The sequence below is a fragment of the Cupressus sempervirens genome, chromosome 5 (genome assembly GCF_028749045.1).
Source record: "Cupressus sempervirens isolate cs-2001-9-10 chromosome 5, ASM2874904v1, whole genome shotgun sequence".
Taxonomy (NCBI): Eukaryota; Viridiplantae; Streptophyta; class Pinopsida; order Cupressales; family Cupressaceae; genus Cupressus; species Cupressus sempervirens.
In genome coordinates, this window is record NC_143122.1 from 490,347,700 (window position 1) to 490,373,806 (window position 26,107).

General features: G+C 35.5%; 1 protein-coding gene across 4 annotated transcripts in view; it reads right to left on the minus strand.

Annotated features, from left to right (window-relative positions):
- The window catches only part of LOC149556872 (rhomboid family protein), a 74,753-nt gene that overhangs the window by 4,099 nt on the left and 44,547 nt on the right, over positions 1 to 26,107 (minus strand). Inside the window, exons 6-7 of one of the 4 annotated variants that reach the window (XR_016364803.1) lie at positions 13,921 to 14,114; positions 10,436 to 10,747 (exon numbers count right to left, since the gene is read on the minus strand). Coding sequence is in view for 1 of the 4 variants with exons in the window: in XM_089831468.1 (XP_089687594.1) it covers positions 14,028 to 14,114 (87 nt within the window). In the remaining 3 variants the exon portion in view is untranslated. Of the gene's footprint in view, positions 1 to 10,435; positions 10,748 to 13,510; positions 14,115 to 26,107 lie in introns of those variants that run through there. The other 3 variants (XR_016364801.1, XR_016364802.1, XM_089831468.1) reach the window with 3 other exon arrangements.

Consider the following 26,107-nt stretch of genomic DNA (forward strand, 5'->3'; position numbering starts at 1 on the left):
AAGTTCCTTAGCAACTTCATCCTTTTCTTGAAAAATGTTTTTGATGACATGTTTATTCCAGTATTTGATTTGTGCTTTAACGTGCTGCAACTTTTTCCAAAATCTAAACATAAGAGTTCCTTCTTGTCTAGATGCATTAGTCCACCAAAATCGCAGTAATGGTAAAAAATTTGGATCTCTAAGCCACATTTTTTCGAATTCAAAAGAAGGCTTTTGATATCTAATAAAAGAACCATTTTGAATATCCAACAGAATTGCATAATGATCTAAACCAAAGGTGGGTAGAATTTCTAATTGGATATCAAAAATTTCTAATCTCTAGGAAGGAGAGACCAAGAATCTATCTAATCATTTAGCTATGTGTAACAAATTATTTCTCTTGTTTGTCCAACTAAAATTTCCAGCTCTGGGATGACCATCAAGGAAGGCATTATCTACATTGAAGATATTGAACTATGATACTACTCTTGGATTAGGGATTATTGCTCCTTGTTTCTCACAATGGCAAGAGATTGCATTGAAATCCCCACCTGTAATGATCTTTCTTGAGTCTAAATTCAGGCAATATGTTGTGATTGAATCCCAGAGCAACTTATTCTCAGTTATTGCAGTAGGTCCATAAACATTTAGTAACAAAAAAATGAGGCCAAAATTTTTAACACTGTTTGCCAATTTGGATCAGATGTGTTAATTGGACATTGACTTTCTTAGGGTCCCATAAGGTTATTACCCCGCTTGAAGCAACAACTACTAGAGTGTGAACTATTTTCCATTTAGTCCATTTATTCACAATATTTTCAAAATATGGAATAGATATTTTTGTTTCTTGCAAAAGAATAATATCAGCCCCAGAAGCAACTAGTTGTTTTATCTGGGCACGTTTGTTAGAGGCATTTATGCCTCTGACATTCCAAGATAGGATCTTCATGTTTCCCGAGAAGAACAACACCTTCCTCCTTAGTCTTTTTGAGATGGACATTTTACCATCTAATGTGGGTTGAATTCATGCTGCAATTTCCTCTTTTGTCTTGGTTCCTTAGACTTCCTCCCTCTTTTATTTGGGGAAGATTCCATGTGAGATTGTAATGGAGTTTATGAAATTGCCAAAGTATGTGAAATATCTAATTCTGACACGTAAATCTTTTCCCTCTAAAAATGTGGTAGTATTTTAGGAATCAGTAGTTTCCATGTCATGTTGATCTTCCAAAGAACTTTTCAAGTGTTCATAAAGAGAGGAAACAACCTACTAACTGTTGAGTAAATAAAGGAGATTGAAGGTTTTTTTGGAGGGGCATAAATGAATCTTGCAGAAAAGATATAAATGAATCTTCAAAGTTCAACTGAGGTAAAAACTCCAATGGAGCTTGCTGATCTAAATTTAATGGAACCTGAAAAGGCAAATTTGGGATGTCTACCTCATACTCAAAAAGCAAATGATCTTGGACATTTTCAAATTCAAATGAGACATCCTCATATCTTGTTGTCTCAGACTGCCCCTTTAAATGTTCCATAACAGCTTCTTTACAACTAAATTGTCATCCAATGCTGGAATATTAATTTGGGTACTATTAAGGGCTGTCATATGCAGGAATGATGAGTAGCAGAAATAATCACCTTCCCTCATAAATTCATCAGCAATTTCTTTGATATTTTGGAACCAATTGAAATTGAAAGATCCTCCACCGTATTTTCTATAATTTGTATTGGTATTGGGCATTTAACTGCATGAGTATTCACATTGTTACCACATTGCAGTTCAAAGCCGGATTTATTTAACCCAGCCAGGATCTTATCAGTGTGATAAACAAATTCAGGATTCTGTGACTGAATGGAACATATATTAAGTCTCTCGAATGGTGATTGTAAAAGGGGTTTAGGTAGTTGGATACTACAAATTACACAACTCCCATTATATAATTGAATGTTATTGACTATGTAAATGTTCGAGACTGATTGCAAATAAATCATACTTATAACTTTCCTCCTTACAGTCCTATTTGCATTTTATGCATGCCCTTTACCATTATCTATTTGTTGTTCACAAATTTCCCTACTATCACCAAAGATCTTAGAAGTATCAACCTGAGAACTTGACATTCTTTCATCTGATAGTCCTTATTTGGGCAACTCTTTGACAAATGAGATGTTGAGGAGCACAAGAAACATGTTTGCAGAAATTTCAATAAAAAATGGGTCGTTCCCAATGGTCAAACTGAGATTTGATGAGAAGCTTTTCAAGAATATTCTGACAAACATAAAGTAAAACACAAAACCTGACTGGTTTACAGGGAATAGAAAGATAATTTATCATGTTGAACAAAATTTTCTGGTTTATTTGCTAAAACTTCAATGATATGAAATTCTCTGTGTTCCAATGGTAGATGACAAAGTTGAATACAGAAAGGAAAATATCTATCATCAAACTTGGAAGCTGTAAAATTAGGTGACCATGAATTCATACGTCCCCCATAAAAGACCATGAGTTTGTGAAGAATATAACATCCTGTGAAAATGTGTCATGAAATATACAAAAAAAATACCTTTACTTTGATTAAGATAAAACACTGAATCAACTCCCTCCCACTTTGATTTTCAAGTCTTGTATAAAGTTTGAAGTGGAAGAATCACTTTCCAAAGCTTACAAATAATTGATTTCAAGCTTAGCAGTCTGTGTGTTGAGCAGAAAGACTAAGTTGTCGGTTCGGGTTTGGGAACAGATTTGGATTCGAGTACAGGTTTGTGGGTTCAGGCAAAAAGTAACTTTCTATTTGGCTTTGCGGGGGGTTCATGAGTGAGTGTGTGTGTGTGTGTGTGTGTGTGTGCGTGTGCATATATATATCTATATATGTACATATACATATATATGTAGATATATACATGAATATATGTAGATATATACATGTATATATGTAGAGATATATATATATATGCATTCTAGATACAAAAAGATATATAATAATGTCAGATTATAAAAGATAATGTAGACAATCCCAATCTATATGAAGAGTATGGATTATATTTCTCTGATGTAGAACTAAGGAATTCACTTTTGTTTTTTCAATACTTAGTTTCTCAGGTGAGGACATTGGATTTATAAAGGAGAGGTAATCTATCTTGTAGTTTTCTATTGAACATTAGATGGTCATCCACTAAGAACATTTGAATTTATCAAATACAAGTACTCTGGATTTTATGATTTTTTTGAGTAATTGAACCCACACTATGCAAAACAACAACTCTAAGACAAACTATAGTGCCGGATATGATGTTATAAACTGAGATTTTATGAACAGCCAAGTACACATAGAATTCAGCACTTTGATTATGCCAGTTTTACAAGAAATCCAATCTGAATCTACTGTCCAAGATTGATTGAATTTAAGAATAGTAAGTTCGCATGCAATTTTTAGTTTGTTGACACTAGAGGGCAAGATACAGATGTGTGCTTAGTGGCATTGTGTTTGATCAAACTTTTCTTGATCACCAATACAAAATCTGATATACTTGGTCATTTTCTATACAGAAAGTATTAAGTAGCTCCTCTTTAGCATTTATGTTAAGTTGAACAACTTATTAGTGTTAAAACTATTTAATCTCACTATTTAGTAACCAAGACCATCAATATCCCAATGAAACCTCAATTAGTAGATTAAAGTCATATTCCAGACAGTGTTGTAGGACCCTGCCCAGACTCACCACAGACCCAGTCCAGATCAGGACCCGCACCCGGACTCGGTTGGCAAGGTCCGAGCCCTGCAACATAGCCGAAAGATGATCCTTAGAAAAGGAAATAACTGAAGTACCTTTTTGAAAAACAGCCACATGATGCCTGGTTGTAGCAGAAGTTTGCACATTCGTTACCCTTCTCCACACTTTCACATACCAGTTTCGTGGAATGACCATTCCTTTTCTCTTATCCTGAGAAGGCCTCTGTAAAAAATGATCTGATCTGATATTGATGTGGCCCGGTCTAAAATCTGTTGACAAACTCTGAGATTCATGATTTTGACAATGCATATTTTTCTGATTAGTTGATGGGGCTTGACTATTGTCTACATAAGATCTTTCTAACTACCATGAACCTATAGATCTAGGAGCATTCACAGAGTCCATAAGTACAAATTGCTTCTTTTTGTATTGCCTAGATATATAGTAGACTCTATTGTACCACATATTGCGAATGGGAATATTGTACCACATATTGTGAATGGGAATAGAGTTAGGGAATGATGGACGATTTACCTTTGAATAGTGCAGAAGCCTTCTATGCAATGAATCATCAGCTAATAGTATCGACTTCCTTTGAGAAATATCCGGTCCCTGAGCAAACCTACTTGGGAGATTACAAGATTGTCTTCTCTGCATATCAACATTCCAATGATCCCCAACTGATGCAATTTTAACCACTCCCAATCGTGATGATTCTCCCTTCTCTAAAGCCCTAATACATTCCTTTGTCTCTATAGGAATAGGGCCCAACATGTATTTTCCATTTGGGACAATATTGGCATCCTTACTATAACTTCCCTCTACATATTCCTAGGTCCCCTAAATTGATAATCTTTTGTAGCTTGCTCCTAAGCTTTATCATGAAAACCCGCTGATTTTTTAGGAACCCTATCGTTGAAAAAACTCTTGAACAAAGGTTGTTTTTCTCTATTCAACAATCTATGGAATTTCCTATTAGCTAATCCCTTAAAAGGTTGAACAATCACCACTCTATTAAAAAGATTCCTAGCTCCAAAATCATTTTTTCCCTGTAAAGGATGCTTATTCTTGTCAAAAACCCTAGTTGTTGAGTATGATCGATTCTAAACATTTTTTAGTTTTCTCGTCACCCAACGACTCCCACCAAACACAAGTACTCTTCCATTCAAGACTTATATTATCTTCTAAATGTTGGAGGCAAAGTCCAGTCCTATACCTCAACCATTCGAGCAAGTACTTGGCACATAATTCTTGTAAGAGAAATTGAGCCACAACCCTTCTCCACTATGAAGCTTGAGTCAAACATGTGACCTCAAGGGAGCAAACCCCAAGTTCTTGTTACATCCCAATTTTTTGGCCCAATTTTAAATGTGTTCATATAACTATTAAGGTTTCATGTGAAGTCAGTTGACAAGTAAAATTAGTTATGATCATGTAAAATGGTAAGATGATTAATTGTTATAATTTCATATGAAGATGGCATGTTAGCTAATCGCTATGATATTATTTTTACCTTAAAATCTTGAAAAGTTGGTTATTCACATGGTGGTTAACCATTATGATGGTTTATGAATAATAACTTGTTACAGCAATTGTGATTATATTGAGGAATATGATATTATCGTGGAGAAATTTTTTCCTTGCAAGAGTATGTCAAAGGGAGGTAAGCATTGCCAAAAAGGAATTGGGCACGCAGGTACCACCTACCATTGAGCCAACAAGTATGAGTCTTGACCACCATGGCTATGGGATGAAATGGCTATACAAGCAAGAATGTACGATGGACTATCATGAGCTAACTGGTTGATATTATAACATTAAAATTATAAAGAAAAAATACCTTCATATTGTGGTTGATCTCAGAGTATCTTGCAATTTTTATCATGCCTTAATATAATAATACCGTAGCTATACTCATACTTGTATGGGTATGAAATACATGTATATATACCAGTGTAATGGGACTCGCCGAGTCACACCAGGACTTTGCAAGTCCGAGGCAGAGTCATGGTTTCCGAGGCAATCTGCCTCTGGACTCAAACTTGGCCAAGTCCTGGCAGAGTCCACTTGGACTCGCCAGACTCGCCGAGTCCTGAGGCATGGACTCTCACTGGCGGCCAAGTAGGAAAAAGGTTAAAAAAAATAAAAAATGCTTTGTTTAATGTGGACTTTTTTGGTTCTTATAACATGTTATTGACCTAAAAAGGTCATTCCACCATTTACTTTTGCTCACAAGAGAGAGGAAAGAGTAGGAGAAGAATATTGGGGTTTTGCGAGAGAAATCAGCAAACCGGTTGGCTCTCCCGTATTGATTGCTAATGGTTTGTGCATCTTTGTAGCTTGCATTAAAGCATTGAGAGGAGCTTAAGGGAGCATGTGGAAGAGGTTTCTACAAACTTGCATTTCCATTGTTTGTGCAAATTTGAAGAGGTAAGCTACAAGTTGCATTTCTTTGTGTTGTTTTGTATTATGTTTTAAACTTTTACATTCATATTTTTTAGTATTTTTACTTCTCATTTTGTTTAAATTTGTTTGGTCTCTACTCTCTACTACTAGTCTACTACTATCTACTATTTTTTACTTCTCATTTTGTTTACATTCATATTGCAGCAGGCTAGCAGCAAACACATTGAATTTTGACATAATGTCTCAGGGTGAGGGAAGTGGAACTGGGCCTCCATTTAACCCTAATGCAGACCGAAGTGCAATAGCAAGGGATAAGGCTTGGAAACATGCCATCCTGAGGCACAAATAGGGAGTTGTTACATGTTGGTATTGCGGTGTAGTATATAATGGGGGAGGAATAAATAGATTGAAGTATCACCTAGTACATATACCTAGACGTGATGCTAAAAAATGCAAAGATGTATCCCAAGATGTTATACGAGACATGCAAACTCTTCTAGAGGAAAAAATGGAGAAAGGAGAATTGAAAAAGAAGCAACATGAAGAAATGGCACAACTAGCCGGAGCCCAACAGGGATCTTCTAGTTTTCGCTCTCCATTATTCCCTACTCCACCTACAGATGCCATTGCTTCTACGAGTGTGACCATTGGGCCTCGCATTCGTAAGCAAAGATCAACACTTGATTCCATGTTTGCTCCACGCACGGCTCCAAGTGCACAACCATCGCTTGAGGGCATGGCTTGGAACAAGGATAAACATGATTATGCAAAATTGGCACTTGGAGACTTCATCTACAACAACATTTCATTCAATGCAGCAAGGTACTTATTTATTTAAATTTAACTTTATGTCTTCTCTTGCTTTCAAAGTTTCAACTTTCAACTTTCAAGAGACAATAATATGCTTTTTTTTTAATTTTAATTTGTATTTTGTTTTCAAATTTATTTATAATATACTAATTTGTTTAACTTTAAATTTTATTCTATTTGTTTTAGGTCCCCTTATTGGCAAATTGGAATCGATATTGTTGCTGTTTGTGGTCCGGGGTTCAAAGCCCCTATTGCTGAAGAGCTAGGAGGCCCTATTTTGAACCAAAGGGTGGCTGATGTAAAATTTGAAATCAACGAGCAGTGTGAGGTGTGGAAGAGGAAGGGTTGCACCATCATGATTGATGGTTGGACTGATAGGAGTAGAACACTCCTCAACTTTCTTGTCTCCTCATCAGGTAAACCGTAATTGTACTTAGAGTCTTAGACATTAAAAATTTAGAAGTAGAACTTGTACTTAAGTAATTAAGTTTATAAATTGTGAATTTATAAATTATGATTCATCATTAATCATTAAACTAATTTGTTTTTTTTTCTTCAGGGGCCACGGTTTTTTTGAAATCAATTGATGCCTCAGAAAAACAAAGAATGTTGAATATCTTTGTGGGATAATGGATGAAATCATAAAGGACGTGGGTGAGGAGAATGTGGTGCAGATAGTTACAGATTATGCAGCAAATTATGTTGCTGCAGGAAAACTTCTTATGGAGAGACACCCTCACTTATTTTGGACCCTTTGTGCTGCTCACTGCATTGACCTCATGTTAGAAGATCTTGGTAAAATCCCTTGGATTAAAACAATTATAGAGCGAGGAAGGAGTGTATGCAAATTCATATATAATCATACATGGGTCCTCAACCTCATGAGGAAACACAATGGGCAAAAGGAATTGTCTCGTCCAGGGGTCACTAGATTTGCAACCAATTTTCTCACATTGAAATCTTTGTTTGATTCAAAGGGAGGTTTGAGACGCATGTTTGTTAGTGAGGAGTGGATTGCATCATCATATGCAAAGACCACTGCAGGGATTGCTGCAGCTGATCATGCTTTTGATGAGGCTTCTTTTTGGACACTGATTGCTGATATTGTGACGGTAATTTTCCTTTTTGTCCTCATTTCAACTTTATTTTGTTTATGAAATTATGTTATAAATTATTGTTCATTTTTTAAAGAAAAACTTAAAGTTGATTATTTCTTTTCCAACTTTCATAATGATTGCAGTTTGTAAAGCCGCTTGTTGTTCTCCTACAAGCTGTTGATGGAGAGAAGCCCTCAATGGGCTACATTTATGAGGGCATGGATAAGGTGAAAGAGGCCATTCGCTCTTTTTTTGCAGGGAATCGAGATAGGTATGGGCCTATATGGGATGTCATTGATAGACGTTGGCACAATCTACTTCACAGGCCTATACATGCAACAGCCTACTTCCTTAATCCAGCATACCAATTTAGCCCACATTTCAAGGCTGATGATGAGGTGTGTGGAGTGGCCTCTACGATGTTATAGAGAGAATGTCACCTGATTCAGCAGTTGGAACAGATATAGTCTGTGAGATCGAATTGTTTAAGAAAGCTCAAGAGACTTATTTGCACAGAAGTTGTGCAAGAAAAGTAAGACAAAATTGATGCCTGGTAAATACAAAAAATCTTTGATTCTACATCTTAATTTCTAATAGTAATTCCATTACGGTATTACCATTTTAATTTGATAAATTCAAAGTTATTAATATGATTCAAAATTTTCTTGTTTCAGATGTATAGTGGGAGATGTTTGGCACAAAGGTGCCAAATTTACAGAGGATTGCGATTCATATCTTGAGCGAGCCATTTAGTGCATCGGGATGCGAACATAATTGGAGTCTATTTGAGCACATACACTCAAAGAAGCACAATAGGTTGGTAGTGAAAAAATTAAATGATCTTATCTTTGTTCACTACAACCTTCGCTTTCACCATAGATAGATCCTTGGCACTAATACATCACCGATTGTATTAGAGAATGTTGATCCTCATGCAGAGTGGAACACAGAGATTGTTGATCCTGTCTTCAGTGATGAAGATGTGGAGTGGGTAGATTAGGTGGATCGGGAGGCTGAGGCAGTAGCGATGGCAGTTGAGGAGGCTAGAGCGCGAGACAGAGTGCAGAACCTTGAGGCTAGGAGTGATGGATCCCAATCTGATGACGAGGATTACGTGGGTGAGGATGAGGATGAGGATGAGGTTCAGGCTCAGCCTCAAACACAGGGAGAGAGGATGGCTCTAGAGTCTTCCATGACTTATCTTAGGTGCACTCGTAGGAGGACATAGACTACTATGAGCCTTAGTCTTCTACTTGTTATTTTGATATATATTTTGAACTTTTGAATTTGATACTATGGATTTTGTAATCCATGAATATTGTAGACATTTGAGTCTTTGACACTGGAGTGACACTATGTTTATTACTTTATAGTTTATAACTTTATATTGTGTTATTCAGTTTTTTTCCTTCAAAAATTCGCTTTTATACTTATGTGATCTATGCAAAATTGTGTATGTGTATTAAGTAGCTTCTATTTATCTCAATTACTATGTATTTGATGTTAATTGACTAAAAGATGCATGAAACAATCTTAAAATCCTTTAAAATCTTTGAATTTCATGGGTTTTTCAATTTTCCGAGTTCTTGTTGAGTCTGTCGCCGAGTCCAAGTCCGAGTCGAATTTTGACCTTTCTGAGTCAGAGGCAAGTTTGAGTCCCGTAACTATGATATATAAGCATATATATATATATATATATATATATATGCGTAATCTTTGCGTAATCTTTGATAAAGCATATGCATATGTACACACACACACATGTATATTAGATTACACATACAAGCATAAGTATGAAGGGGCAGTATTATTATAGTAATGAATGAGTTATTTCATACTTCTTTTTCATCGGGCCTTATATTTGGGGAATGATTCTTTTATTTTTAGTTTAAATCGATGGCCTTTCAAATGCCTTGCCACCTCAAATCTCTCTTGTGTAACTAGGCCTGCATTCGAGATCCTTCTTGCATATGTCTGCTCACCTACGATGAGGGATTATAATCATTGCTTCTCCCCTCTGTGGTCTACAACACTCAAGATTCGTTCATGTCAAGAACCATTCTTGTTTTGTCATAGTTTTTTATTCTGTCTTAAGCGAGTGAGTGATCATCAACGTTTCTCTAAAAGAGTTGTGTACGAGACGAGATATCCAACGTCCATATACAAGACAATACCACAAGTTTGAATTGCACGGGAGAGCCGGCCTACTCAGCTCTACCTGGTTATTTTTGCAAGTCGAGCTATACCTCTCACCAAGTCATGCATTATAATCTGAACTTCTTTGCATCTTTCCAAAATTATGCATTTGAATTAATCAATTACCTAACAAGGAATGCTTCAATATTTTCATGGTCCAGAAATTGAAATGCTTTTCAGTTGTTGTTCCCTTTGGGACTGATATAATTAAGGAGCCATCATGATAATAGAAAGATATGTTTATTGAATATGATTTTGCAATCTTAATAAATCTCTGTCAAAAGTGCTAGCACTCATACAAGGGTATTGTCAATATGCTCTCTGAGATGAGAGAAACACCTACATAGTAATGGATAAATCTGAAAAGAGATTACAATTCTCATTTATAATGGCATAGGCAATTCTCATTTATAAAAATGGCAATGTTTATATTTTCAAAAACCAGATATCGCTAAAGGAATCACCCAGGAAGACCAACATGGTCGAGATGAAGGGTGTGTTTTGATATTCATTGAACCGCAAGTATATTCCTGCATAATAAGAGAAAGAACAATTAGTAACAAATAAGCAAGTAATAAAAAAAGTTTTAAACTGAGTCAGCTCATAATAGTCCAATGTATAGATCTTGTTGTCAAAACGAATGGTGGGTTTATACTCTGACACCAAGATGCTTTGTGGCTGGACAGTGGTGTCCCAGGCCTAAACCTAGGTTAGGGAGGGCCTTTCTCGGTTGAGATTGTGTGGGGATACTTAAGTATCTACAGTTGGGAGGTTAAGCCCTTGGAAATGCTTCTCCTCTCCACCAGACGCCAAGACTTGCACAAGACAGAGTCATGATCTGCATTCAAATATATGCTAATACTAGGTATTTTACTTTTATTAATTTGCAATTTCAAGTTGAAGATATGTTAAAAAATTAATCGATTATTGTTTTTATAGTTATTCAGTTATAGCCGTTGGTTCTCTTCAATCTAAATATGTGAAGTAGTTGTGAAAATTTTTTTCATGTGATTATGAAAAGTAACATATCCTTGTTAGTAGAAAAGATCTCTCTCCATTAAGTAATGGATGGTTACGATGGCAGTTATATTCACCATATTTGATTAATGTAATACTCCTTCAATCGTTTGTTAAGATATTTCAGTTAAGTTGGTTAAAGTTGTCAATGTCTTTCATATGAACATGTAATATAGTTGTTATAACTGCCTTCTCATGCTCATGATTATGAAATGTTATTGTCTCAATGATACGATAGTTGTTAGCTAAGGCCTGAGAAAACGGGATGTTACAGTCCTAGCCAACTGAGTTGAGTTAATCTTTCTTAAGATTCAAATATACTAATTATTTTTTTCAAGTGCATGTTTCTTAATATTTGAATTTTAATTTTAAAAAATTGATAAGTTAATTTAATAAATTAAAATATTAAATTTGATTTTTTAATTAATTTAACTAGAGTTCTATGTATATTTTAAACTGTTTTTTATTTTTATGTGGAGTTTGTTATATTTCAATTGAGTGTTTAATTTACTCTATTTTAATCTTGATTTCGATTTGAGTTTGGAACTTATTCACTCTCCTCATCCATCTTCCCTTTTATTTCTAAATATTTTTTCTTTCTATCGATCCATCTCCCTTTGATATCTATGTCTCCCTTCCTAGACCTCTATATCTATCTTTTTAACTCAATGTCTCCATCTCTTCCGCTATGTCTATCTTGTTATCTCCTCATCTCTATACCTCTTTATATGTTTCTTCTTTCCATTTTTATATTTCTATTATTCTTCTCTTATTCTCTCCCTCTCTATATTATTACTTACTTTATCTCTACATCTCACTCTCTACTCTCTAACCTTATACTTCTCTCTCCTCTCCATAGTTCTCTATCTCTTTACCTCTCTCCCCCTCTTCCTCTATTGCAATGAAGCCTAATCATCTCCTTGGTTTAGAGGGTTTGTTTCAATCATGGTTCGATCCTTATAAGTGGATACAAAGAACATTATTTGTACACCAAAATAAATCGGATGTTTCCCTTAATTCTCATTTCATACCTCTTTGGGGTACCCATAAGGTTTTCTATTTCAACTTTTTACTTTTAGATTAGAGGCTATTATCCCCGAGTTTTCAGGACGAGGACAGCAAGGGAAAGCGGGACGGGTTTCCAGGATGGCAAAAAATTTTGCCGATTTTGGGGACAGTAGGGGACGGCATATGGGGACAGCTATATAACAATAGCGAAAATTATAATATTTAGATAAACTTAAAATATTTATATGAAAACATGGATAAAGCAAGTACTTATACATAATAGAACTTTAAATATAAGAATCAGCAGAAGTCATATGCCAAATTTTCGTTACTTTGAGAGTCAAAGTCTAAATTGATCTAGAAGTAGATGTCAAAGTCCCCTAGGTGTTCCCAAGTCTCCAAGATGTTTCCGGGACTGGGATGGCTAAAAATATACCGGGGACACGTCCCCAGGTAACATTGATTAGAGTATGCAATTTTATGCAGCGCTGCCTTTTGTACACAAAATCCCCATCCAACAAATCTTAAAACAACTTATTTGTAAATACTTGTATATTTAACTTATATTTAAAAAAATTAATAATAATTATTATTTGTAACATATAATATGCAAATCAATCATTTTAAAATATATAATAGTTTTTCAATACTTTTATTTTATAACTATTGGTATAACTTTGACATACTGCATCTCTTATTAAAATGACCACAGTAACATTACCCTACTTCTGAGTTTTTTATGTGTGTGTTTTTAAAACTAGATGTATACAGCTTCATTCTTTATAAACAAAGATGTGCTTAATACATATACATATACAGGTGGCTTTCTCTGCCTACAAGAGGTGCTCATCAAAACATTCATCTCCAATTCATTCTCAATTAAAAGATATAATCAGGATGATTGACATCAACTATGTTAATAATTACAAATTCATCCCCTTGGATCTGTACATAACAGCACCTGCATTTCTCCTTGCAATTTCAAATTCTCTAAGGAATTTTTTACTAGGATATTTGTTCTCCTTTGTGAGAAGCCGTATTCCTTGTAGCTGTTATTGACAACCAAAAGCACAACAAAATGCAAGACAATAAGCTCTGCAACTATCCACCGACTAGGATCAATATCAACCCCAGGCAAAGTTCAATACATGGCTTAGCACTCTCAGTAAAGCTTATACAAAATATATGATTATCATCCAAAACATATAAAGCCTGTTATTTCCAGAAGTCATTTCAAATTAACTCATCATTTTCATTAAAGGCATTCATTGTCAAACTATCTGTATTTTTTTAATTTTATTACTTGTTTCAAGTTTGTCATTACCGCAAAATATACAATGTGGTAGGATTCTGATAGATACTAACATCCAAGTCTGGGCCACCTGACATTACAACTTGCCAATTTTATTTTGTCTATTTGTGAGGTTTCTCTGAGAAACAAATTCCATTGAGGCTGTTTGTAAAATAGTTTCAATATGAATTGATACCACAGAACAGAGGACTGGAAAAAGTGAAGCTAGGCACAACACTTTGGCCTACAACCACCCGCCAAAAATACAAGAAAACTTTATTTATGTAGAAGTAACTCCCATCTGAGCATGTTAAAAAAATTGCTGCTCACATGAATTAACAGTATCTCTTCAAAATTTATTTGAAACTTACATGCTCAATTACATACCCTCTAATGATTTTTGAGAAGATGCTCTGACTCTCCGAATTAAAAAGGAACTTGATGTGATCAGCTCAAAAAAACAAAAAGTGTCTTCAAATAGTAGATAATCATTATCATGCTCCATACTTAGGGGTTTTCCAAAGCTTAAATGCAATCTCATACAGGAAACGATCTGCAAGTATAGCTCGATTGCCTCCTTGCTGCAGTACAAATTACAGTCAGGCTCCAAGAGCATATCATAGGTAAACATTAATATACAAACAACTTTTAGGTGCAAAATAGTAAATCAAAAATAAAAACCATTACCATGCAAATATTTTGAAAATGCAAAGCCATATTGACTGATTCACAGATAAACTAAGCTAAACATGGGCCTTGTATAAAGGATTTTCTGGGCACAAAACATGGCATCGTAGGAGCTTAGCCTGTTTGAAAAACACTACATGTATGCTGCTTGCTCAATTATGGCATTAAAGAAATGACCCCATAACGAACAATTCTTCGTAATCAATAGTTAAACAAATTAGATAAACAACTAATAGATTAGTTAATTGTTCAACAGTAAAACAATTGTTTGTTGTTAGTTTTAGGAAGTTATTCCCATAGAACGCTAAAGGAAAATCAGTGGCATTATAAGCTATTGACAATCAATGTTATATCTATCCAGAAGAATTGAAACAAATATGAAATATATCTTTTTGGTATACTTCTGTGTGATGTATAGTAATGGTTTGATCACATTGATATGCATCTATTCAACTTTTCGATATGGTATCAGAGCGTTTATCATTCCTGCACCTATGAGTAGTGCAGTGCCATTTTTTTTTTGTTGTTGAATTGCTTTCAATTTTACAATGCTGCTTTTTTTATCAGCCTAACAACCACGGTAAAACTGTGATATAACTTTTGATTGGTTAATATTTGATTGTTTACTGATGTACAGAAAGCAAAAAGTGATCTTTTTTTAGAAGAATATAAAACTTGAAGAAAAGTATAATAACCAAGCTACACCACAGAAACACTTCCTCAGTTAATTGGACAAGATTTTTATGCAGTTGGCAAGTATGTGTTTGTGATATTGTGAAAGATATAGGTTGTTATGCAATGCACACATTTATCATTGATATTATAGGTACACACCCGAATTTGACTGTGGTTTTACATCAAAGATTGAAAGTGTAATGGAGATTATGCAAATAAAGGGAAGTTAATTTTTCAAAATTGGAGATATAAAGTAGAATATTTTTTTTAAGTGTTCAGATTAGCTGGTTTCCGACTTAACAGGGTGTGCAATTGATGCAGTTAAAAGATACAATATCAAATTTCTATTTTGTACTGGCTTATAGTAGTTGTATGGGTGCACTTCCGATTTAATCCAATATTGTTGAAGTCTAAATATGGCCTTTATTTTGTGTTGTAACTGTAAGTGATCCTCAAAGAAACTAGTCATCTAAACTTTAACTACCTGGTAGCACATGGTGTACCTGATTACATCTTATTTGATGCTAAATGTTGCACACGAGATGAAAAGTGAAAGGATTATGAAGTAGGTCAAAGATAATGGGTAAGGCAAGAAGCAAATAACTTAAGGACTAAACACAATCTTAATGAAAGTTGGAGGCACTGGAGGATGGATAAATTTTATCTTCTCAAACAGGATTCTCACTCAAAAATGTGTTGCATAAGAAGCACCATTTCACATTTGACTCATTTCATGGAGCAAAGGCGGTGTTGCATTCCTTTTCTTACTTGTGGGTGCAATGAATGTATCTCCATTGGTTGAGGTTCTTTTGTACAGCAGAGGGATTGGTTCCCATAGCATTCGAGAGAGATGTTGGCACACTCAAATATGTGGACTTTCATAAAAATCTTGTTCTCTCCTTGTACATGAGGAATGGGGATAATTTATTTTCTCTCATGCTGTTTACAGTTTTTGCAGGTTTTACAGTTAGAAGATCTGCTGGAGTTTAGTGTTTCTTGGATGAGTGAGGAGAATTGGTGAAGGCACTTTTTAAAGTGTCTAGAAGGGCTGTTGTGTTACGGCCTTGCAATATTCAGGCATTTGTTTGGATTGATCTAATTAAAGGGGAATGTTGGATTTATTATATCGCTAGCTGAATAGATTAGACTAATAATTAACTAATAAATTAGATTAATAAATGTTAATTTATAAATTAATAATAGGTTAGTTCATGGTTACTAAACAAAATAGTTGTTAGTTGTTAGTTTGGGAAGTTAGTCATGTCTATCGTTATTAGTGGGAAATGAATCCCATTGTAAGTCATTGAAAATCAATTTTATACTTATTCAGAAGAAATAAATCAAAGATACCTTTTTGTCATAGAACTGTGTAATAACGGTTTGATTACATGTTTATCCATCAGCTCACCATTTCAATAAAAATAGTAGGGAAGAGGAGCCGGCAAAAAGGTCAGGTCCTATTTCTTAAATGGTATTGTGGTTATAGGATTTAGTCTTGCAACATATTTATACTATATTGTCAATGATTACTCCACGTGCATATCAAAAATTAAACAAATGTTAATCAAGACAGACCCATACAGAGAACCTCTGAATGTTATATGAAAAAAGCATACATGCATTTATTAATATATAATATAAATAAATATTTTCTGCTTCATATACAATATCATAACTATCCACCATTAAGTATGCCATTTATAAAATAAGGTGTTCATTTAAGTTAGTATTTTTGTAATGTGGAAAGATACTATTTTTGTGTATATTGGAGTACATACTAATACTTTGTCCTATCACAAATATAAAAAATACCTTGCATTTTACCATGAAATGTGAAGGATTCTTAAACCATTTAATGCTCATTCAAATTTAAATATAATTTATTTTAAATAATAATATTTATTGTATAATAATAAATAGTCTTTTTTGTGTTCATTTCACATATATAAAAAATACCTTGCATGTTCCCATGAAATTTGAAGGATTACCAAAAAGTTTAATGCTCATTTAAATTTAATAAGAAATTTTAAATAATAATCATTTATTTTATAACAATAAATAGCCTTTTTGTGTTCAATTTGGTCCATAGGTGTTTGACATAAAGGTTAAAGATCACAACATTTAGGGCTACCAAAAGGTATTGAGATTATTTAGATTTCATATAAATTATATTTTAAATATGAATATTATTATATTTTAAAATATGAATTTTATTTTTTTAATTCAACTACTATGGATAGGTTTTCACTGGATCTTTAAAAAGTTATTTTTAGGAAATGTAATGTGCCTTGTTGGGACTGGACTTAATTTACCCTACATTTCTCGACTAGAGTTTGAATTGTAATCTCCCTGATAGGATTAATCATTCATCTCATTAAATTCATCTTTAACACTCGCGCCCAACCTTATTACTATTCTAGCTCAAGATGGAAGGAGTAGGTGTTAACCGAGTTGCCTAGATACTAACTTTGCAATGGACTTCCTCAAAGTTTATAGATCCAAGCCCTTGAGCCTTTCTTAGGATGGTGCCTACAAGGCGTTGGGGGTTGTTGGTGATCCCCACCTCAACTTGGGACAAAGATCCATTGCTTGGATTTATAAGGCCCCTCCTTGGTAACATTACAACTTCCCTTGTATAAGTCAATAGTAATAGGATTTTGGATATATTTAAGTTTATCAATTTGTAATTTTGTTATGAATATACTTATTTTATATAGAGGACTATATATAATTCTGATTTAGTAATTTTTTGTAGATCAATATTTCTCCTAAGTACGCTGCAGCATTCTCTGTTGTTAAATATTGCTTAGCAGCATTGCAAATAATTCATTTCCTTTGATAATAATCATTTTGTTTTCTTTATATTCAGTGATATATCTCCTCCTACCTTTATGATGAGTACTAATTGTACTTATAATATGCTATTCTTCCATAGAATAGTAGATATGATATATATTAAATAAGAAATGTCCAATGGTGAAAGGAATGATTTTAATCTTCATTAAATATCCTAGACACCAAAAGGTTACATCTTTTGGAGGATAGACAGGTTATTTGATAATGACTAATTACTAATAATTTACTTTGTTGATTAAATATGTGTATTATTATATTTTATCAAATATATAATTAAATTAGTGTTTATTATGGTTATATTTTTATTTATTGATAATAATTAATTTTAATGATTAATATATAAATCATTATTCATTTAAGCAAATTGCTACCAAGGGGGTAGCACCCATTTTCATCAAAGATGGGACATGATCCACATAAAAGATGTTGACATAACAACAGAGAAGAACATCAGAGGTTAGACAATTCATGCTAAACTGAAACAAAAGACAATAATCACTAGGGCGGGGGGGGGGGGGGGGAGAAACTGCAGAAGCAACCAGCCAAATTGTCCAGACAAAAGCCATTCATGAAGAACCCCACACATAACCAGGACAAAGTTGGACTCTAGGCTATACCAATACCAGCAGATGCACTGCATGTATAATAAAGAATCCAAACTGTCAATTGCACTGAGTGTGACGCCAATAAGTGTGTCAACAATCAGAGGCTAATAAGCCCCTAACGGCCTCAAGAGAAGCATCATGTCAATCCAATGGAGGCACTTGCTCCCTTGGAACAAGTTAGGTAAGTGTGAATAGAAGATTTTTCTCCAGACATTGCATATTCATGCCTCTTTTGTTTGTTAGTTTTTCCCTCCCAGTCTTCTTCCTAATTGGATCGGTACGAAGGATTTTAGCATCTGATTGTGATATTATTTGGGGCTCAATTATATCTAATTCATCTGCAACCAAATCAAAATCATCCTCCTCATCCAAATTATTAAAAATGCCTCAAGAACCTTCTCCACTGTCGAAACAATCTCTTCAAATCCAATAGCCTGCATAGGGATGGAGTGGGGTATAATTGTTGTCAGTAGCAATATAGAAATCATAGACAAATCCTCCACAACCAAATTGGACAACTTCACTGTATCATCAAAGGAAACCAGAGGACCCAAATCACCAATTGGAACATCCATCGATGAACTGATTACGAGCACAAGAACAATTGGAGAAGCCTCAATGGGAAGTGGTCTCCACTAATGTTGATATCATCCCTACTCAAGAGGGTCAGCCCATCAAAGATCATAGTTTGTGGATCGACATTGGATACCTTGATTGGACAGGCCTTGAGCATGAGGATTGAAAGTGAAGTCTACTATGACATCTAAAGCAGAAAAAGCATCACTTTTCAGCCTCCACCAGTTGGACCCAAGCCCAAGCCAAAACTTAGTTGGATGTTGTTTGGAATAGATTTAATAGTGATTATCTTAATATGTGCGTAAAGTGCAGTGTCATCATTTACCATATCAATTTTGATTGTTTGTCCAATTGAACACCAATACATTTAAGAACCACCTCGGACTGAAAGTTTCTGCAAATTCTGCTATAAATCAGACTGAGATAATACCTTCTTCTTGCTTGCTGAAGATGATCTTCTTTAGTTCAGACTTGAAGTGTTTATCAATAGTATAAATACTATTCTGGAAATGTTCTTACTCTGCAACAATTTGAATAAGGCAGTAATGTAGAGGAGCAGACTTTATTTTGTATTGTGTGCTCTCTATCCTCATACTTACCCTATATTTATATTGAACCCAAGAGGCATGTCCTTACAAAGGACATGACTCTTCTAGGTTGGCCCTTATAATATTATCCTCCAAGATCGGTGTCTATTAGAAGATCAAATTAGATAGCAAACAAAGTTTAACAACTATGCAAACTAAACATTATTTAATGCTCCTAAATGAGATACTGATAAGGTAATTCATAAAGGGTTATAAATAGGCAAATCCTACATGAGGATGTCCATGCTTTATCTGATCATGCACGATCTGCTGTTCAGATCAGTATGTTATCGAAGTTATATAGAATTAACACTCCCTCTTAACTTGATAATCATACTAGGAGATAACATATCTAGCAACATCAATCAAGATGAATAAGCATAGATTGATACTCTATATCTATCTAAATCTTCTAAGCATGTGGTATCATAGAACACATTATACTATGTCATATTACCATCTTGTGATATGACTTATCACTCATACTAGTGATAACAGTATGTTGGTAAACAGATTGTTCTTTTATTCCACTCTTTGAACAGCCAATATTCGTGAACAAATATCTGGTTGCAACAGTTGGGAAATCACAGCTAAGTGATTGACTTCCCTCTGAATTCTTAGGTACAGCTCCCTCGGATTTGTGATTTGCAAAGAATCTTGTTTATTCCTAATTCTAAATGGGGTTTGTTCTTGACCAGAGAATGGGAATGGTAAACCAAGTTAGGCCTAAACAAGAACTAACTCAGGCAAAGATTTGGGTCTTAAAACTAACTAAATCTGTGAACTCATACATCTTGTGAACTCACAGAATTTGACGAAACATTAATGGATTCTATCTATGAATTAGCTGTTTAACTGAAAGCTTCTAATTCTGATAATGAAGAGACTATCTTAAAGAAAACACAAAACAGAATCTCTTTTAACTTTCAATAACACTACTATTATCTTCAGCTTGTTGTATTGAACAAGGGAACAAAAATCTGTTTATTCTTTAGCTCAATTCAACTGAAAGAGATATCTAAAACTATCACAAAACAATGGAATAGAAAATGATTGACAAAAAATACATTCAACTTGTCTCTACAATATGAAGTATTTCACACCAAAAATTAGCCAACCTTTTATTAATCTTTCAATTAGGTACATATAGGATTCCGAGATGACCGTTACAAAATAAGACTAAGATTGGTTCATCTCCTCAAACTTAACAAATGGCAAGGAGCCAATTGTTAGTTACAATCTTTACATCAAAAATATGAAAGGGCGAGATAAGAATCACTTCGCCTTCTTTCCTTTTTCCAACTTCACTTTATAGGCTTTGGCAGCAACAATGATTGGGATCAACTCCTCATGTCTATGAACATGAACGTTAGTGTATCGTAAGAGCCACTTGGAATGCTCTTTGGCTCTATCCTTGATGGCATTCAACCGCTCTTGCATTTCCTCCATAGCCATTTGTACGCACTCGCCAAGCTTTTGGAGCTCGGACACTTTGTTCTGATGATAAGAAGATTTCTCTGTTATGCATTCCAAATAATTAGAGAAATTCTTTTGCATGACAGTAACTCCAACTATCCCTTTTCCTTGTCCACTAACTTGGGAGTCCGTATGTAGACCTCTTAGTAATTCATTGTCTTTGTCCTGCTCCTTTTTTACTTTGATCTTTGTTTCCTTTAATCCTTCTTCCGCCACTAGAATCATTTCAGATTTGAATTGCATACTCTGTAGCCACTCAAATAAGGGCTCATCTCCCTTAGGCAAAATTTTTGCCTCTACTGCTTCCTTAGCTTTGATTTGAATGACCATTTTCAACAAGGAAGTGCAATCCTCACTCTTGGCTTTTTCCATTGACAGGGTAGCCCAGTTAGCCAAGATGTTATCTTTTTTTGTCTCGAGCCTCAATACTGCATTCCCAAGCTGCTCTATGCTTGCAAGTCCTTCAGACGCTTCAGACTTGAGTTTTCCGCTCCATTCCCTACCCATTTCCCAAAGTGTTTATCCTCTTGTAGCTGGGAAATTATAGCTTGGATATCTACGGCTGTAGGATCACTGGTAGGAGGGACTCCCGAAATACTTGCTACTAGAGCATTTAGTTGTCTGATGAAATGATTAAGCTCATGAATCTCCGCTTTCATCCTGACTTTGGCAAGCTTGAGGCTTTCTAGTTCCTCCTCTATCACTTCATTGGTTCACTTCCACAGGCCCACTTTAGTGTCGTGCCTAACTTCCCCTAGATCTAAAGACTGCAGGGTGAAGTCATCAGTAGTTAAGTCCTCAATTCTCCCCTCCTTGGTAGGTTTAGCAATTTCCATAGTCAGGTGCCCTATGTCAGGGTCTTGGCCAAAAATCGACGGAGTTTTCTGTTTCTTAACCTTGCTCAATGCTGATCCAGAGCGTATGGCTAGAGATAGAGTCTCTTTATTTGGAACTCTCTCCTCTATCCTTCTCTTCTTCCTGTCTAAGGTATTCTCAAGCCATGATTCAGTGCCAATCACCTTAGATGTTGTCCCAAGCATATCTACACTGAACATCTTCCTCTTGACTGGAGTTAATGTCTTTGTAGTTGAAGAGAAAGGATTCTTTAGAGCCTAGGAAATGAGTTTTGAAGTTTCGGGACCTCTCTATTTATGTAGCCTTCTTTGTAGTTTCGTCAGACTCAGTGGATTTGCTCTCGCTATTTCCACCATCTCCAAGGTCCACCACTTGTATCTAGGGGCTACTTGAGAGGAGTAATGCAACATTTATAGATGGAATCGGACTGCTGTAGGGCGAGAGAGCCACCGTGACTGCACTATCCTTCAATTCTTCCGCCTTCTTCTTCTCAGCCTCTGTTTTAATTCCGATCACCAATACTAAACCATCCTGACAAGTTTTATCAAGAGGGATATTCTTGTTAGGAGATTGGTCACCCCCACCGGCTGGTTGAGCAGGCCCTTGAGTGATGGGCAAGATTGTGCCTGAGGCACCACTTTGAGAAGATGGGGCCACCGCTACATTCGGGGATGATTGGGCGAGCATACCTTTGCTCCTGCTTCGCCGCACCGTGGTCCACTCAACCCATTTTCCAATTCTCTTGTAAATTTTGGCCATCATCACATCTATGTCTTCCACAGCATCTTCATAAGGCTCCGAACTTATGGGAGTACTCCTTCGCTTGGTCAAGTGTTGCTATACATGTTTTGACCATCGTCTTCATCTCCTTCTACATCGATGTTAATCTTATACATCTTCACTTGGTCGACTGTCAATCTGGCAAAGGCTCGATCACGGCTCTCAAACTCATCTTTCCAATCAGCCCAATAGTCCTCAATGGTAGTGATATGCTTTATCACGCTCCCTATCTGCAAGACATCTCTAGCATACCTATTCAGGTCGAACATGGGCCTCAGGACCTCATACATATCCAGCTTATATTTCTTCTCGAACATTTTCATCATGTTTTTGGCATCGAACCGGGTGTCGAAGCTAAAGGCTCTAACTTTCATAGGCAATTCCTATCCTTTCTTCTTCAAGTTCCCACTCAATATATTCACTTGCAAGGCTTGTCATATAATCTCGATCAACACGATCATGTCGCTAGGATACCTTGGTAGCTTTAAGAGAAATCCATCAAATGCTGCAAGACGCAAATAAGAAAATGATGAGAACTGAATGAAATAACATCCAAACTGACTAATAGCAGCCATGGCTTCTGGGCTCAATCTCCTTTCCGGGCATCCCTATAGCTCCCTGCAAATCCTCATGGTAAACACATCATTCACCTTAACATAATTCACATAACTATTATGTAATTGTAGACATGGATAAAATTCATAAGATTTAACATCATCAAGGAAATTCTCTAATATTGGGAGGCCTGGCCATAATTGCAATGAGGCCAACATGTAAATCAAGAAGGAAGACATGTAGAATGTATTATAGAACTTGGCTGCCTAGAGAGCATTGGACACAATTTCACTTACCTCTTGTGCCCAATCAATGTATTGGGTATCTAAGCAAATTACTTGAACTAAAAATAAATATTGCTCGACGAAATTTAAAGCTTCTATGTCACCTTTCAACCTATGCAGGAGGACCAAACTATCAATGATTTTTGAAATAAGATTGGTCCCAAACAATGTTTTGGGAACTAAACTCTTATCGCTCTGTGGTTTCTGGAACCATGTCCTCATGATTTCTTTCCTCAAGATCATCTTCTTTGCGGAGAATTCTGAGACAGCTCCACCAATGCCTAAATTGGAGAACTCGTCCCGCTCTGGCACACGAAGGCAGTTCACCATTGTTTGCCTATCAATTGAGATTAGCACTGTATCATCAGGTAGCACAATTTGTCTGGTTTCCGGGTTATAGTGATCAATGCATTTGTAAATCAACTCAGGGGCTTGGACTACAACTAGGAAACCAGCGGCTTCAACTAAACCACATCCTCAAAGCTTTTCAGTGATAGGATGAATTTGTTTAGATCTCACCCTTATTTGGAAGTCTGCCATGTTGAAGAAGCGGAGAGAAATATCCGTGAAGTTTTGCAATTGGGACTTGATCCCAGTTAACCCATCAAAACCCGCAAACTTGATTGTCATGAGTTCGTGAACAAGATTTTAAATTGAGAAAGTGGATAGGACAACGAATGCAATAGTCACAGGTTTTTCAAAATCTTTTGGTATTGATGGAATGAGAAATCAAAGAAAAGGCAGTAACTTATTCAACCACTTGTGCATCTTTATATAAGAGCTTCAATTCATCCGTTGATCTTCACAATTCATGCCACACGGATGGAATTTAAGGAAATACCCATTGGAGAGTAAATGCAAGAGTTCAACAGACATCTAGAGGTCTTTTTACTATTCCGTTGAATTCAACAATAACTTTCTATATGTCCACTACTTTTCCATTTTCCTTTAAGCTTTAGAAAGTTACCATTGGGGTACCTCATTGAAAAAAATCTACTAAATGAGATTCTTGCTATAGCTCTTCTTCCTTAACAATTCAATCCTTTCTAATATCATTCTGACATGCTATAAATCAAGTATGGGGGTTGAACTTAATCATTAACTCGACTTTCTTGAAAAATCGGAAAACTGTGTCCATGGGTTGGAAACCCGCCAAGGAGAAGACATTTTCCATTTTTCCACCAATGCTTCCTCCTAGGTCGAATCTTCGACAATTGCATTTCTGGAAGCTGGGAATGCTTGGTTAAGGTGTGAGGACCTGTTTGAGAATCATCAAACACCTTACTTTTCTCCCCAAGCCGTTTAGCAGAAAACTGTCTTCATGGGTTGGAAACCCGCCGAGGAGAAGACAATTTCAGGTTTTCCACCAGGGCTGAATATTTGAGCAACGATGAATCTGAATAATACTTGGAAGTCTTAATTTAGGTTCAAATTCTAATTTATTGTAGAATCATTCATCCTTTGCATGTTTTTAATCCATATGCGTCTTCAAGTGGTTATTATGGGAAATCACCTTCATGGGTCAGAAACCCACCAAGGAGAAGATGATTTCCAAATTTCCGCCAACGCCTGCTTATCAAGGAGTGGGACACCATGAATGAATATGGAACATAATTGACCATCAAATGAGCAAATTCAATCTCTATCGGACTAGGTACTAACTTACCCGACCCATCAGAAGGTAAAATGCACACCCCCTCCCCCCCCCCCCCCCCCTGGTAATAGGGAAAGAGAAGGCAAAAGGAGAAAATCCAATAGAGATCACCTAGCCTGAGAACTTAGACCTAGACTTAAACATAATTGAGGACAAGACTTGCTTCGTCTACTTCATAAAACTCACTTTTGCCAATCAGTTAGAAAACAAAAAGTGGGGCAACAAAGTATTGCATGGAATGCAACATACAGGATAAAATCCAAGAATGATTAAATTCTTCATTTACCCAAGTTATGACTCATAGGTACTGGCAATCCTATATCACAACAGATCCTGAGTTAAGATCTACGAAAACACAGGATAAAATCCGGAGAATGATTAAATTCTTCCTTTATCCAAGTTGTGACTCATAGGCATAGAAATGTCTACATCACAAAATGAACTTGAACTCATCTAGATCTAATAATAATTCTCTACTATTCAGCACATTATCTAAGAGATCGTCATCTCCCATAATGTCTTTTATACAAGTGTTCATTATCTCAGAGATCGTCACCTCTTAAATAATGAATACGATGGTGAAGCCCATAACAGTCAATAGCTTGACAATAATAATTTTAATTAAAAATTATAATAATTAAAGAATACAAACGTATTACAATTTAACCATACCAAGTCTTTTCTTGAAGTGATCTATCTTCACTCGAGAGAGAAATTTGGTAATAATATATGTTGTCTGATCTACAGTGCAAATGTATTCTAATTTTACAGTATTCCTATCTACCATATCTCTTACATAATGGTAAGGAATTTCACTATGCTTGGACCTATCATGAAAAACTGGATTCACAGAAAGTTTGATGGAACTCTGATTATCACAATGAATAATAGTAGGATTCATGGCTTGACCAAATAATCTCACAAGTAACTTTCTGAGCCAAATTGATTCCCGAGAGGCCAATGTTGCGGCAATGTATTCAGCTT